This window comes from Lygodium microphyllum, chromosome 9, assembly GCF_053477565.2.
Source record: "Lygodium microphyllum isolate KBCC chromosome 9, Lygodium_microphyllum_v1.1.10, whole genome shotgun sequence".
Lineage (NCBI taxonomy): Eukaryota > Viridiplantae > Streptophyta > Polypodiopsida > Schizaeales > Lygodiaceae > Lygodium > Lygodium microphyllum.
The window spans coordinates 131,579,464-131,596,881 of record NC_141143.1 but is presented as its reverse complement, the minus strand read 5'-3'; the positions used below and the strand labels follow the sequence as shown (position 1 = coordinate 131,596,881).

At 42.9% G+C, this 17,418-nt stretch overlaps 1 protein-coding gene across 7 annotated transcripts in view; it reads right to left on the bottom strand.

The window, feature by feature from the left end:
* Window positions 1-1,452: 1,452 nt before the first annotated feature.
* The window catches only part of LOC148031595 (senescence-associated protein AAF, chloroplastic-like), a 64,272-nt gene continuing 48,306 nt past the window's right edge, over window positions 1,453-17,418 (bottom strand). For 3 of the 7 annotated variants that reach the window (XM_087685176.1, XM_087685173.1, XM_087685177.1), the window contains 3 exons: window positions 2,544-2,647; window positions 2,193-2,268; window positions 1,454-2,093 (listed from right to left, as the gene is read on the bottom strand). In XM_087685176.1, coding sequence (XP_087541302.1) covers window positions 1,902-2,093; window positions 2,193-2,268; window positions 2,544-2,647 — 372 coding nt within the window. In that variant the 3' untranslated portion in view covers window positions 1,454-1,901. Of the gene's footprint in view, window positions 2,094-2,192; window positions 2,269-2,543; window positions 2,648-17,418 lie in introns of all 7 variants that reach the window. The other 4 variants (XM_087685175.1, XM_087685174.1, XM_087685178.1 and 1 more) reach the window with 4 other exon arrangements.

The window sequence follows — 17,418 nt, the reverse complement described above, 5'->3', positions numbered from 1 at the left end:
TTTGCATGTTGAAGTACAACTAACTTCATGACAAGTGCAACCATGATCAACCTCAACCACTACCAAGGGATCTATTCCCAACACCAGTTCTAAAACCAAACTCAACCAATTTTTTAGACTCCAAACTAGTTTCTTAGCAAAAATGATGTAAAAGAGGGAACTAGTAAAAATCTCTAATCACTTTTATATCATTAGAAGGGGCTTGCCACTTTTAAGACTCCAAACTAGTTTCTTAGCAAAAACGATGCAAAAGAGGGAACTAGTAAGAATCTCTAATCACTTTTATATCATTAGAAGGGGCTTGCTACATATTAGACCTTACACTTTGCAATGGCCCATTTTCAATTTAGATCCAAAAGCGGATAATGACAAACTTCATTAAAGAGATAAGATCCCCCAATTTGACTTGGAATTTGAGGTTAGAAGGAACAACCAAAACCAATGATCAAACTAGCTATTGATCCACAAGCAACATACTTGAGGGTAGCCATGTGATACTTTTTGGCTTTACCCTCAATATGCTTGCTTGCTAGAGTCTGAATTGGGAGTCATATCTTAGCCAATGGTGTTTTTTCCTAACGCCTTTCTCCTGCCTTTTATCAAAGTTGGGAAGTTGTTTGATTTCTTTTGGCATCCTTGAGGTCCCTAAATCTAATGTGAGGTTCTCATGAGAAAGGGATGACAATCAAGTTGTTTGATTTCTTTTTGTGTGTTTCCAATAGCTTTGATCATGATGAGACGCACCTTGAAAACCATGCATGTGGCACTTGATTAATAACTGGGGTTGTATATCATGATAAATTCAAATTTGATTATGCACATTTCATAATTGGGACCCATGTATGGTGTGGTACAAGGCAAAGGTTCAAATAGGCTCTATAGAATGTGTTTCACTCTTGGTTCCGGGCTCTCCTACCACAAGTGCATGACACATCGCCGGCCTCCTGACTAAGCTTATGATGAAGTCATAAGATTGCTGATTCAAATGGAAATGTAGTGATATCGATATATTGTGTGGATGTATGTCCACGTGCACATCTTCTACACATACAATAGGTTATATTAATATGCATTGGATGAACTATGTGTATCCCCCCGTGTTGCAAGAAAGGAATGCCATAACATTAGATGGCGCTCTTCCACGCATTCCAAGAAGATTTTCTTAATGTTTGTCTTGCTCGCATATTCTGTCATGCACGTTCAGCTCAATATCAATCTTTACAGTCTTGTACGTACTTGAACATGCGGAACACTCATGGTGGTAGACCACATTCATCAATCAACCAACCTACTAAAAACCAGAGCACGCATGCACTTAGGCGAATATCCATGCACCTTGTGTGGACTTGTACTCCATGCACTACATGACCAGGTATTTATAATCACATACTTATAACTCTCATCACGTAGAACAAAGGTCCAAGACCATGTTCAGAATGGTGAAAAAATAATTTTAAAATATGACACACACAACAAGGGTTCAAAAACATGTTCAGAATGGTGAAAAACTCATGTTGAAAATATGAACAAATTTTGGTATGACAACAATCAGTATGTTGGCACTGGACTGTCAATGCCTCATCTTCTGTCATCAAAACACTAAGATTTGTTTCTTGATGCACAACTTCCTGCAATGTGAAACACTAGCTCCTGACCTCTAATCACACAGTAAAAGCCAGGTAACTGAACTCTTAACGTTGAGAGACAGGAAGAGAGACAAAACAAAATCTTGCTGCTCACATTTTACTGACAGTAAGTTCCAACTGATTCACCTGTAACTCCAAAATGCACATTCTCCAAGATTGTTGGAGGAGAGACCCAGACCAAGGGCAACAGAAGCATGCAAACCAAAGTAATCTCCTGAACTTTGGCACCGCACCATGTAAGACAACAGCTGGCATCTACTCCTCGTCCTCTTCTTCTTCCTCTGAGAAGTACAGTCTCTCCAAAAGACTCTTATCTACTTGGAATGTTAGCATATCCTGTGGGTCCATCTGCCATTGTTTTTTCAGCTCATCCAAGGCCTTTGAAGCAGCTGCTGCAACCGCAGGATTATCATCAAGAGCAAGCCTCTGTGCAGGATTACATGTTGCCTGTCAGCCCCATACTTATTTCATGTACCATGGTAGAAGTTCTATGGATGACATCCGACAAAACAAAAAGAAAGAACTATAGATAGAGGGAAAGGTCACCTGCAGTGCTCCCATGCCTGCATTGCCTAATGCCCATAACGATGGGGCATTTCCCAAGGCATTTGCCAGGGCTTGCCTGAGAAGACATGTCACAGAGTTTGAAGAGTTTTTAAATCACATCTTAAATGAATGCCCATCACTGACTGTTACTGAGGCTCTGCAGCCTCTCTCACACACACACACACACAGAAGACTATTATCTTCTACATTTCAACCCAGTAATCCCACAAGGATTTCAATTGTTTGCAATGAAACTGTCAAAAGCTTAGAAAAAGAAAATGTCTTATGTTTCTGATTTTTGACCTTCACTTCTGCACTGCAAGTTTTCATAAAACACTGACTAAACTGTACCTGGTAGCAACATCTGGAGACTTGGCCCACTCAGCCAACATTGTTGCACTGCTGGCACCATCAACTGCATCCATGTCCAAAAGCGCTGCTATAATTAATTCGAGCTACAGTTGACATGTTGATGCTGCTGAAGTTAGACTCTCTTTTTTTTTTCGTAAAAAAGTTAGACTCTCTCTCTCTCTCTCTCTCTCTCTCTCTCTCTCTCTCTCTCTCTCCACAGCTCACTATAGTTGCTACCTCAATTGGTCTAATGTCTCACATGTTACAAAGAAGTTTGCAAAATCTCAAGTGTGCAAAGACCCCCGAACAAGAAGCCTCCATTTAAAACTTTCACCTAGTAGGAAAGCTTACACCTCCACAATTGAAGCAATCGATGACACCACTTAGCTTTACTATCCTAAGAAGACCAAAGTTTAACTTTCTCAATCACCCATCTCCTATTCATGACGTCTTATGATGAACTTCAGCAGCTGATCCTTTCATGAAAACATTGGGCTCACCAAAGCCTAGTCTAACCATGGGGATGAATGCTGAAATGCACGAAAAGGGAAATGTCGTCGAGGCTCTTCCTCCAAGCTAGTCCAGTCAATCTCTTTTTTTTTCGTAAAAGGTAATTGTATTAATTACGAAAAAAAGGTACAAGTTTACATGATTACAAGATACACGAGGGCTCTAAGCCAACGTGTGTAAAATCCCAGCATTAAGCCACGAAAAAGTTACACAAGTCATGGCAAAGACCCAGAGGAAATTGCCATAAGTCCAATCAATCTCTCTCTCTCTGTGCCCACCCAACCATTTCGAACTAACCTTTAAATATCACAAATACACATGAGACTCAAGTTTCAAGTTTCAAGTTTCAACAATATTTCAAGAACATAGCAAGTGGTTGAGACAAAATGTATACTCTAAATTCCAATTTCATTTATGTTAGATAAGCTCAATGCCCCACCCTCACAAGGTGCCACTAATGATCCATGGTGCTCAAAGTTGTAAGGCCCCCATTATGAGGAGAAGCCAAATGTGAGCCCGGATATTGGTTGAGTCTTGACTTGTATATCAGATGAGGTCTATGTGATCGGATGGTAAAAAGGTGACCATTGTGGATCTAATCTTTGGGTTGGACTGAGTAGTTAAGCTGGTAGCAACTCGAGGCACATTGCATCGAGTTGCAGGGTAAGGGAGTTAAAAGGGGCCTCTATTTTGGGGTCATGGGGCCGCGGAAGAGGCCCTTGGCTGGCGGGGGTCCGGAAGCAACGCTCCCGGCCCGACGGTAAAGGGAATATTCCCTGGCCGACTAGTGGAGGCTCATATGGTAGGCTTGTCAGGCCTACCTTACCGCCTTCGCAAGCTATAAAAGTTAAACCCCTTCACAATCAATCTCAGAGGAAATTGCCATAAGTCATGGCAAAGACCCAGAGGAAATAAGTCCAATCAATCTCTCTCTCTCTCTCTCTCTCTCTCTCTCTCTCTACAGCAGGCTGAGGACCAGCGTACCCGACGCCGCACGAGGATCCGTGGGTTTCGGACCCCACAGCCACACCGACAAGAGATCCGGAGGATTCTTGATCTACATCGACAGCAGACTGAGATCCGACAACACTCGACACATTGGATCTCAGATCTCCAGTTTGCTCTTTCTCCACCGCCAATGTACCACATCCTGCATCCAGGAGGGATCACCTGCTATTAGCGACTTCGACGACTGCTACTACATCCCAGGATAGTATATCTCCCTGCATCTGTTACATATACACATCGCACCACTTTATCACAGCCGACAGTTGTTCCCCTATCACAGCCGACATTTGTTCCCCTTTTGTAGCCATTATTTGGAGTACCAGAGCTACATACGCACATACACATACACGACACTTATCACACTCACAGCACCGTATTTTCAGTTTCCAGTTTTTAGCTTTTCATTCAGCACTTTTATTTTGGATAGTTGGACCTCATCAGTTGTATCACAATTTGTCTCATAGGCCAGTTTTGGTCTTTAGAAGACGTTAATATAACTTTCTTTCTTTCTTTCTCTCTCTCTCTCTCTCTCTCTCTCTCTCTCTCTCTCTCTCTCTGTGTGCCCACCCAACCATTTCGAACTAACCTTTAAATATCACAAATACACGAGACTCAAGTTTCAAGTTTCAAGTTTCAACAATATTTCAAGAACATAGCAAGTGGTTGAGACAAAATGTATACTCTAAATTCCAATTTCATTTATGTTAGATAAGCTCAATGCCCCACCCTCACAAGGTGCTACCAATGATCCATGGTACTCAAAGTTATAAGGCCCCCATTATGAGGAGAAGCCAAATGTGAGCCCGGATATTGGTTGAGTCCTGACTTGTATATCAGATAAGGTCTATGTGACCGGATGGTAAAAAGGTGACCATTGTGGATCTAATCTTTGGGTTGGACTGATTAGTTAAGCTGGTAGCAACTCAAGGCATATTGCATCGAGTTGCGGGGTAAGGGAGTTAAAAGGGGCCCCTATTTTGGGGTCAGGGGGCCGCGGAAGTGGCCCCTAGCTGGCAGGGGTCCGAAAGCAGCACCCCCGCCCCGACGGTAAAGGGAATATTCCCTGGCCGACTAGTGGAGACTCATATGGTAGGCCTGTCAGGCCTACCTTACCGCCTTCGCAGGCTATAAAAGCTAAACCCCTTCACAGTCATCGATTATCTATCTTTCACCCAGTCAGAGTCGTTCCAGCTAGCCTTAAGCTCTTCACCTATCTTCTGTCTAAATCGCCATCTAAGCTTCACAATGGAAGCGCACCGGTGGATAGAGCCATCTTTGTATCAATTATTTGGAGCTAAAGAAATTTTCTAATTCTCCTCTTATCTGTTGTGTACTCTCTATCTCTATCTCTTTCTCACGTTCTGTTCGCTGCGCCGTGCAATTCTTTTACAATTTATAAGTCTAAAGGTATGTACAATAGATCAAAAAAAGAGTCTTGGGCAAGTCACAAGTGACAAGTATCATATGCAAGACTCATGTACAAAAAAACAGAAGATACAAATTTCTAGGCTGAAAAAGTATCTAGATAGTAGAGACCGTCAAGGGTACTACTCAGATAAATCCTCTGTCTCGTCACTCAAATGAGACTCATGCTCATCACTAGATGAGTCTGATGTGTGTGAAACAAAATCCCCATCACTAAGGAGATGGCCATGCTCATCATACTCGGACTCTCGAATAGGAGCATCCTTTGAAACATGAGCAATCAGAGCAGAATAGCTTCCAAAACCACACCTCATATAGGCTCTGATTGCTACCTGTGTGCTGCTACCAACTGCAATGCCTTGAGGAATGACCCACTTTCCCCTATGAGTATGTGACACTCAACGGTCAATCTCCTCTAGCTCCATGTAGAGCTCTCTAAAAATAGCGTCCTACTCTTCATCTCTCTCTCTCTCTCTCTCTCTCTTCACACTTTAAGTGTGGCCCCTGTTAACTTGGACTCATCTATCTACATTCACCTAAAAAATTGAACTTGAGATGTACAAATAATAAGATGATCTAAAAATTTACATTCATAAATCTAAATTTTAGAATAAATATAGACTCAAGTTTAAAATTACATGTCGTGCCATCAGCATCTCATACATGTTCCTAAGCATACACAAGCTAAAATGACAATAGATAAGTCACTCTAACTACCTAATGCTAAGTTTGTTTCGGACCTTGGTATGTATAAGTGAATAGACTGATCAATTTCTCTCACATGTACCAGATGAACAATCCTATTCAAGTTAATAAAATGACTTTAACTCATTAAATTGAACATTTATAAGAAAAGTAGAACCTTTACTAGAAACCAAATAAGATTTAAATTTTGATTACTTAAGTCAACACTCTTAAAGCCACCTTCTGCATGTTTGGTAGCTGATACCCAAACGACTCCCACCAAAATAGCGGTCTGACCAAAGAGGCCCTTTTCCACCTCAGAGTGCTAGCAAAGGCCGCTCCCCTTTGGTCTCCATAGTTGATTAGCTCTTAGAGAAATAGACAATGCGCACCCATCCATGCTTCAAATTTATCAGAGACCATACACTTTTGCAACTTACTTTGCACGTCATTAAGTTGCTCAAGGAGCAACCATGTGATGGCAAAGCGAGTTTTAGATGGCTTTTTAATTCCACATCACTATATATGCGGAAAATGGTAAGCACTTTTACCTTTTTGTGATGAAATTGACGATTGCATTTGCATCTACCACTATTTTTTCCACCCACTCCAAATTGCCTATGTCCTCCATGAGGAGATCAAGGCAATGTGTTACACAAGGTGTCCACACTATAGAGGGAAATTCCTCCTCAACCAATTGTCCCATCCTTCGACAATTTGAAGCATTGTCGATCATAACTTGGACAACATTGCTTGATCCCACCTACATACACACAAAAATTTAGAATATAAAATGGCTTAGAGGTGGTTAATTAAGTATGGAGGTGGAGATAATCAAGATTCAAGATTCAAGAAGCATAAAAGTTTAAAGTTTAAAACATAAATGATAAAACATAAAGCATAAAAAATAATATTCAAGAAGCATAAAACATGAAAGATAATTTATAAAACATAAAATATTCAAGAATATAGACTCACGTCTATAATGGCTTGTCATATGAGCTTGTAGATAAATAGGCCAGTCGTTCTATTTCCCTTCACGTCCGCATCCACGACACACAAGAAGTAGATGCCAAGAGGGCAAGAGACAAGTATATTAATAATGTCTCTCTTCTTTTGGTCACTCCATCCATCGGATGGAATGAAGCACCCATACTTTACCCAACCAGCTCGAGGGCTAGTTGATCCTTTCTCTCTCCTCATCTAGTTTCTTTGTGCGCATGTCGTAATAGGTAACTCCATGCCACCCCCGCATGGACCCACGGCAATGATAGCCTCCACCATTCTTCTCCACCTATCCACTCTTAGAATATGGAAAGGGAGATTGCACTCGATGATGGTTCGTGCAATCTCAATTTTCACATTTCATCGCTCTCAAAAGAATGAGACGAAAACACATCCCGTTGTCTCAATAAGTGTGGCTTGTCTCTTGAGCCTCTTGAACCCATGAGTAGCGGCAACAGCCAAGGCGGCCGAAGCAGAAAGGGAATCAAGGGATCTATGAATCCCTCCATGGTGGCCGTAGGTATAGGCGAAGGGATATCTCCTCTTGAGCTTGCACCATACTAGAGGATAACCTGCTCGATGCCTTTCAAATATTTAAATATTTCTTAATGATCTCATCGGCGATTCCTTGAGGGATCTTCGGGCATGGACCACATTCTCCACCTATCTTGGACAAGTGGATGAGAAGCTTTGTCACACTACTCATTTAGACCTTGCGCAATACTTGCAAGTCCAACGATAGGCATTGGCGCAATTCGTGGCTTTCTCAAGGTGTGATGTATGAAGAGAAAAGGCTTCATGAAGGGCTTTAGGCATAGTGAAGAGATGGAGGTGGTAAGAGAGGTGGAAGAGGATGTGGTACAAGAAGGTGGTATGGAGTAACTTGGAAGTGGTAATGGAGAAAGAGAAGGAGAAAGAGAAAGAGATGGGAAGATAGGAAGAGGAACTTGGAAGAGAGGTGGTAACTTGGAAGTTGGAAGGAAGAGAAAAAGGTGGGAAGATACTAGATAGGAAGCGGAAGAGAAGTTGGAAAGAGAAGGAAGAGGAAGAGAGGGAGATGACTCGTGAGCTTGAAAAAGAGGCTTGAGCGGAGCAGGTAGCAAGCTTGAAAGTTGAGGGTGAAGATTGAAATGGGTGGGGCTATTTATAAAGGCCCAAAACAATTTGAAAAGGGGATCTTTTTGGGAAAGAAAAAAAGGGGGACAAAAAAAAACGGTAAAAAAAGGGCAAAAACGGTCGGCTTTAATCTTGGGCAATGGTCACCTATGCAAGTACAATCCGGACTAGATGGATTGGACCAAACTCGACGAATCAGACAAGATGGTTCCATCCGTAGACGGAATGCAACCATGTTGCCAAGATATCCACACCTAGCCCAAATGATTGCATTTCTTTTTCCATAACACAAAACAGATAGGCTGCACCAATTGCAAGAGAGACTTCTTGGTTCAAGGAAGCAAGGGTAAGAAATTAGAGACCATACTAATCATGATAGATTGTGCCACTTTGAGCTACACGTGAAGAAACATAAACCTATCATGAATTCTAGAGTATATCCAATCAAGCAGTGCTCGGGGAGGATCTTCCATACTAATGGGATATACAAGTGCCGTGTAATATCTCCTTTGGAAACAACAACTCCCTACCAGCCCAATTCTTGCAAATCTGTCTTCGTACAAGAGATCAATGTTGATTTTTAGCATTAATTTGAAGGGCCCAATGCCAAACCAAACAGACTCCAAACTACTATTATCCAAAAGACATTAGTTCAATCAGCATTGAGAAACATAAAGAAATCATCTCCCAAAGATTGACCCAAAAGTTGAGAACCACTGGGAAGAGATAAACCAACAATCTCCCCATCCTCGACCAACCAATCCAACAAAGAAAGCATGGGATGAGTGACCAATGCAAACAATAAAGGATTGAGAGGCATCCTTGACGAAGAGAACAAGATAAAGCAATCTCTTTTATGAATCCCCCATTAAGTGCAACATGTGCCACTACATCATGATTGATAGTGTCAATAAAGAGAACTCATGCAAAGACCAAAGCCCATGGTAGACATTAATTGTTACATAAAAGACCACCTGACATGGTCAAAAGCCTTTTTAATATCTAACTAGATTATAATTACCTCTTGGCCAAAGACTTTGGCATAATCAATCTCCATTTGAACATTCAAATTATTATGCATGATGTTTCGTCCCTTAATGAACCCTCTCTCTCTCTCTCTCTCTCTCTCTCTCTCTCTCTCTCTCTCTCTCTCTCTCAATCAATTAGTAATGAGTAATTTATATTACGTCAAATGACCACTAGAGTACAAAAAGAAAACTCAACGAGTACAAAAGTCACGGCAAAGAAGCAGCAAAAATTGCCGTATGACAAGGAACCAAGGCTTCCCTAGAAAGAAGACCAATGTGCTAAATGAGATCCAACTACTAGTGTAGGAGACCTTTGAGCTTAGCAAGGTATCTCTGCACCCCAAACATGGAATCAAAAACAAAAGCATTCGAAGTTATTCAAATATGCCAATGGGCCAAGTAAAGACACAATCAAAGGGGTGCAACGACAAGCCAACCACATGGCATAGCCCTCCAAATATCAAACAATAGGGTCCAGATTTTTCGTACCAAGGGGCTCAAAAGAAAACGGTGGCGAAAAGCTTTCGCATTGGTGAGAAAAAGCAGTTGCCATTGCAAATTCAGCATTTTGCAAGTGCCGCGGCAACCCACCAACCATGACATGTCAAAGGAAGACTTTACATTTGTATGGAGTCTTGACCCAACCCTCCATGATAGTCATTTTCCACCAATCCTAAGATTCATGCAAGCCCCAAACAATATTAGCCTTGGCGACCAATGATGGCCTTTAATCATAAGATGATATATGTAATTAGCCGAAGCATTTTGCACGTGGAGTCAACCTGCAAGGTCCCAATCATGCCTTGGACGACCAATATCCAAGGTAGGGAATGGCTCTTTGGGCTGCAATGTCGATAACACTTGGTTCCATAAGTCCCTATATCCCCCAGGAATTCGAAAAATCCTCTTGGCAATGCGGAAAGACATCAACCCCCTGTGACTCACCAAAGTGGCGTCAGAGACAAAAGATAAGCCTAGTCATGCCATGCAATTTAGTTTAGGATGATCTTCTTGCTTCCCATCCCACAAAATCAACTTGGACACTGCCAAAATTCCATCTGAAAGGAGTTAGCGACCACACGATCCTCCGTAGGATGCCACTAGACCTTTTGAAGAATCAACTTCCACGAGCAAACCAGTTGAGTCACCAAGAAGGAGAGAGACAAGAAAAAGGGGGCATCAACATTACTAACATGCCACCAGAAACCTCGAATGGTCATATTACCCTGAACCACACCTTGCTCTTCCAAAAAGAAATGGGCAACAAGGACCCAAGGGTGTCAATCTCTGCACATGGCAAGCAAGAGGGACAATCGAAGAGCAACCATGTGAGTATGCACATCCAAAATAGCCCCACCACCCATACTTTTAGGAGTGCAAGCATGGCTCCAAGAGATCCACGAGAAACCAACATGCAAAGTGTCAATTTGCCAAGGATAAAGTGAATGTGTCTAGTACGCACCCTCAAGGTAGTGGCAGTCCAAGGCAAGAGTGGCAGAAAATAAGAGAGCATGGGAAGCATGATGGTTTGTGCCACTTTAAGGCAAACATGGAAAGGCCAAGCCTACGATTTCCACTAAAGAAACTTGGCCTCCAATCTTTGGAAAATCCATTGCAACGATTGCTTGGGTTGAACATCAATGCCTAGGGTTTAGCCCAAATACCTTGCAAAATTGCCTCGAGGAATCACCATTCCTTGCCATTGTAAAAACTCCAAATCTGATTTAGTACAGCTACTGAGGGAGGATTTGACTGCATTGGTATAAAGACCACATGCCTACCCAAAAAGATTCCATACACCCAATGCCTTGTGGAGGTTATCTCATTCTGCTTTGAGAATCATGAAGGTGTCATCTGCTAATGATTGGCCCATTAAATTTTCTCCAAAAGGAAGAGAAAGACCAGGCAATTGTCTTGTGTCCACCAAATGAGATAGCATGGAGAGGACCAGATGGGTCACCAAGGCAAGGGGCTCAAAGGGCAGCCCTATCTGACCGAACACGCAAGGATGAAGGGCTCAATGACCCCACCATTCAGAATGACCCACAAAGAGGCATCCATGCTGACCGTGTGTTACGTGTATCTGACGAGACATGTGCAGACCAAAACCCATAACATGCATAAGCTTTGCCACAAAAGACTAATCCAAGTAATCAAAATCCTTTTCAAGTTCCAATTGGACCAACACAATTTCCTGATTAAGAGTGCTTTGCATAGTCAATGGCCATCTGAACATTCAGCACATAGTGCAAGATATTCCTACACTTGATAAATCCATACTGATTAGGGTGCACAAGGCCAGGGAGGTCTTATGGAGACAATTAGCCACGACTTTAAAGAAGATTTTATGCATAGATCCCATCAAAGAAATGGGTCACCAATGTTTCACCACCGAGGGCGATGGCACTTTCAAAATCAACTTAATAAATCCTCTCTTCCATGAGGCAGGTATAATCCTATTCCCCGATACCTATTGGCACATGGACATCAAGGGTTTTGCCAAACTAGCAGCATAGATTTCAAAAAATTCATTAATCAAGTCGTCCCATCCTAGACTTTTGTCCTTGGGCAAATGCGACAAAACATCCATGATTTCCCCCTCACAAATATCCCTATCTAAATCATCATGCATATTAGGTAACATCTGATCCCTGACAAAGGCATAGAAAGCCACGCAAGCCAAGGTGGTATTGATGAGTAGAAGGAGATGAAGAGCTTAGAAGGTCGATGAAGTACTCTCTACACATATGCACAATGAACTGCGGATCCATAATCATCTAGCCCTATTCATGTTGAAGTCAAACCATATTCTCTAGAGCAAGAGAGACGTGCAACCCGCAAAAACATTTATGTGACTAACGCAAAGCATCTTGTAAATTCTCAATCAAGCCATAAAAAGCAGAAAAGCCTAAAGGAGCTCAACACATTTTTAGTATCCACGTGTGTCCAGGACATCCCCTTCATCAAAGTCTAGAAAGTTATGTTGATTATGTTCAACATACTCTCCCAGCAGAGTATTAGCAAATTCTAGCAACAAATGATCCCAATCCAGGTCCTGAGAATCATTAGAGTAAGCAGCAGCCTCAGCATACGAGTGTACTGAAGGAGCCTGAGAAGGCTGACCATCAGCTCCTTGCATGAAATCATATGCAGCATGCTCGTTGTGCTTGACAACCAGCTGCAATTCCAAGCGGTATAATTTCTTCTTTCTCCTTTGAATTTGGGCCCATGGCCGCTACCGTAGGTCCAGTATGTTGAAGTCAGGGCAGCTGCCCACGTGTCCACCTGCACATATGTGCTGCACCTATGCACACTGAAGTTTGTACAAGGTCTGCACAGCCTGTGGAACTGCATGTCTAACTGCTTGCATACTGAACTGCCCAAGCCTGCTTGTGTTCACACTTGACTGACTGCTCCATTCAAAGGGCTGTTTGATGGCTGCACAGGGACTGCGGTGACCTGCGGAAGTGTTTGCAGGAGAGCACACAATGATTTGGCCAGCACCAGTTTCTCTCTCTCTCCAGGCCTGTTGCACACTGCAAGTCACTCTCGTTTTTCGTGAAGAAGTTTGAATTAATGTAGAGAAGTATTTACATCAAGCCTTTTGGCCAACCAAGCATGATCAAAGACTAGTAACAAACACCACTCATGAAGCCAAAAGGCTATAAAAATACCACACTGAAGGAACAAAAGAAGAGGATCATGAAGTGGGCAGAACAAGGGTGGAGCGAACAATATACATGCATGGAGCAACCACCTCTCCAAGTATCAAGCCAGCCAAAACCATAGAAGTAATCTACCATAATAGAAAGCCTCGCACATGACCCACATGAACACAAATGCCTGAGACCAAATCCAAGATAAAAGCATTGTGAGCCTACCAGATGTGCCAAAGACTGGTTCATCACATGAAGTGAAAGAGGCAAACATGATGGGACTGTAACCTGGCCAACAACAGCATCTTGCCCAAAACCCACATTCTCTGATCTATCAACAAGATCCATACACTAGAAATGTAGTCCCAAACCTATCAGGAGACCAAGCAAGTGATGAAACAATGAACAGAGGTTTCATCACAAGCAGTACAAAAAACACGTCTACCATGGGATATCTTGCAACCATGCAGCACATCGTCAATGGGAAGACTCCCAATAAGAAGCCTCCATATGAAAACTTTTCCTTGATAGGGAAGCTTAGACTTCAATAGAGAAAGTAGCCAATTATGTCACTTAGCTCTATTGTCATGAACACACAAAACTTTATTTGCTTTCTCAATGACTCATCTCTTGTCCTCAACCATTTTGTGGTGAATCTGATTGGCATACGTTCAAAGCCATAGATCACTAACTTCTTTAGGCCTATAGGATTATCCTTTCCCCTCCTATGTCATCCACTTCACAGTAGGGTCTCATTGAACAAAGATCCTCAAATATCAAGGAAGCTTGGAGAACCAAAATACACGGATGCAAGTCAACAAGACCTCAACGGGCATAGATTGATCAAATTCTTGCACATGTCAAAAAAGTGTGGAGCAACAGAAGCAAAGAGACATTGTTGATATAGACTACAATGTACACAAAGAATAGGCATAAAGGGATTGATGCTACGATTAAAGCAGTGAAGCATTCCTTTTATTGGCCTTCTTTGAGACACAATGCTCAGCAATTTGTCAAGACATACATCATATGTCACAAAGAAGTATGATAGGCAAAGGATGCCAATTTTTTTGCAAGCCTTGCCTATTCCAAATAAGCCTTGCTAAGGACTTCATCTTTGGGCTTCCTAGGACACCTACGGGGAATGATGGGATATGGACCATTATTTACAGGTTCAATAAGTAGGCCCGTTTCATTCCGGTCATAGTAGCCACGAGTTTCGAAAATGGCGAGGTAGGAAACATGTTTCAAACAAGTTTCCTACAGTATTAATTTTTAGTAAACGTCTGGAAAACATTTTAAAAATCGTTTCTTACCTATATAATAAAAAATATGAGTTATATAATCCATATACATGAATTTCTAAAAGAAATAATCCTATCTATCCATTATCTACATGACCAATGATCAAATTGTACACTATAAGCATACAAACATTATCAAATTTTCAAGAAAATAGGCAGCATTGACCATTTCTAAATCACATTTTAGTTCATAATTACTAACATCATTATCAATGATTATCAGCACAATATTTAAAAGGAAACATTAAATATGATTTTAAAGCAACGATAAAAGCAGCAAACATAAATAGAATCATAGAAGTAACAAAGTGTCAAACAAGTCGCAAGCCTCATAAACCTCATCAAATATTCAATACATAAATGGATTATGCAAACTACTAAAAGTAACTTCAAGTTCTAGAGAATGTATCATGAGTCATGACTCATGCCGAATGTTCTCCTCGCTATCCTAAATCTCCTCATCCTCCTCCTCATCACTCTTGTTGCTAGAGTTGAAGTTTTAAGTAGATCCTCATCAATAGCTACAGTGGTACTTGTGCTAGCTACATTACAAGTACAAGTTGTTCTATCTTGTAGCTCGAACAGGCATCATAAGCTCCTCATAAGTTCGTAGAGTGCATATTTTCATAGACTAACTGGAAGGGTTGTAGTCTATCACAATTCATGAATTCCAAGGTTTTAGGTAGAAGGCATGATTGCAAGGGGAAAAATGCCGCTTTCGAACACTTTCACAAGGGAAAGAGGTGATTTCATGATAAGGCATACTTTTTTGGGACCAAAACATCACTTTCCAACCGCTGCCTTTTTTTTAAATGAATAAGAAATGCCTCAAAAAGGTAAAAAACATTTCTTACCCGTTTCGTATGTTACCTACCTTCGGAAACATGTTTCCATTCAACTATGATTCCAGTGAAAAAGAAGGTAAAGGCTGATCATATAACTGTTAGCCTGCTCTTTATCATTCTCAGTCTGTCATCTCCTGGTTGTGAGCTCCTGTCAGAGTCTGACAGGAGACAGAGGAGCTCTGTCAGTCTTTTTGTGGCTGTCCTTGTCAGTCTGCAGCCTTTGGGAGTCACACAGCCCATACTGGGCTGTTATTGTGCAGTCGGCCCAGTTTACTGGGCAGGTCGGCCAGATCTGGCCAAAGTCGGCCAGATCTGGCTGGTCGGCCAAATCTGGTCAGGTCGGCCAGATTTGGCAGGTCGGCCAGTTTACTGGCCTGGGGGCTATATATAGCAGTCCCCCCAGTCATTCCAGCATTGTATTCTGCAGGTTCAGCACTGTCTCCATCATCTCCGTCTCCGGCATTGGTGCTGCCATTGCTTCCAGTCTGTTCTGGTGCCCTCACTGACGCTTCGGGCTGCGTGCAGGGGCTGATCAGTCCACAGTTTTGTATTCAGCATTCATTACAGTCAGTGCAGATTTTCTTCCTTCATTTTCTGCTGTCTCTCTCTCCTCCTCTGTGTTCGTGTTCTTCTTCCGTTGCGCACTCTCACATGGTATCAGAGCCTGACTGAGAGCACGGAGGACCTAACCTTGTGGAGAGATACCTCACCCATCTTCTGCTGCTGTCGCCTCATCTCCAACTGCCCAGGCGGCCCCTCTAGGTGGCCATTCTTCTTGCGTTTGCTGCAGACGACTCCTCCAGAGGCTGCTACGTCATCAAACGATCCCTCCTGCTTGCGTTTACCATCAGGCGGCCCCTCCTTCAGCTGGGCGACACATCATCAGGCTGCGTTTTGCAGATCTGGTGGTCGTTTCCACTCCTGGCGGCTCATTTCCTGCTGGCGACTCCTTTCTTGGCTGTTTCCTAGTGCTGGTGGTCTCTTTTCTGGTGATCGTCATCAATTATCTTTGCGTTTTGCAGATCCAGGTGTTTGTAGGCATTCTCAGCCTGCGTCTTGGTGGTTGGTGACCACATTGCTGGTCATATTTCGACATCGGCACAACTTTCTTTGGTATTTTGCAGATTGGAAGATGTCTTACCAGTTTTCAGGCTTTGATGACTCAGAGGATGAACTTCTTTCTCATCATTCCTCTGAGCGGAGGCGGGATTATCATGAGGTTCGACGTCGGGAAGAACCTCCTCGCACTCGTCCTTCTTCAGTCCATGCATCTCAGAGGGTTCCATCTACCGCGAAGGTCTCTTCCGTGAAGACTGCTTCAGATTTGCGGATGCCTTCCTTGATTCCCTCTATTCAGGTGCCGATTCTCCCTTCCTTTCCGAAGGAAGATAAGTTGGATGGTTCCAACTACTCCCTCTGGTCATGCAAGGTGGCCTGCATCCTCGATACCTTTGACCTTTGGGAGCTTGTTTCTTCACCCATCGACCGTCCCCCCGCGGATTCGTCCGATGGCACCTCTATGGACCGTGCAGCCTTATGGGATAGGCTCAACTCTCGAGCCCGTTCCTTTCTTTTTATGAGTCTCCATGATTCCGTTCTTGTACATGTTCACAGGTTACAGACCGCGGCGAAAGTGTGGAAGAAGCTTGCGTCTTTGTATCAGCACAAGACATTTGCCCACAAGATTTCCTTGGAGAAGAAGTTGCGGATGCTCAGTCTTGATGATTCTCCTTCCATGAAGGAGCACATCACGAAGATGGAGGATATGCGAGGCGAGTTAGCCTCTCTTGGTCGTATGATATCATCTGAGGATATGGCGATGATTCTGTTGACTCAGCTGCCATCACCCCGTTATGATGTCTTCTATACCAGCCTCATCACCTCGAGGACCCATGAGACACTCCTATGGGAGGAGCTTTCCCCGCTTGTCTTGGAGCATGACGAGCGACTCGAAGAGGTGGGAGCCAATGGCTCCACCAAGGCATTTACGGCCGGCACAAGTGGCGGCAAGAAGAAGAAACAAAAGAAGGAGAAGGCCAAGGACAAGAAGGAGGAGAACAAGAAGGATGCGAAGGAGAAGAAGCCCAAGTGTCCCCATTGTGGGAAGGGCACTCATCCCGAGGAGAAGTGTTGGCAGAAGTATCCCCATTTGAAGCCTAAGGAGAAGGACTCGAAGGCGGCCCCAGCCACAACAGAATCTGCATTTGTGCATGTCTTTGTTGAGGAGGATATAGCCCTAGCTTCTACCACACAGGAGAAGCCTTGGCTCGTCGACAGTGGAGCATCTTCACATA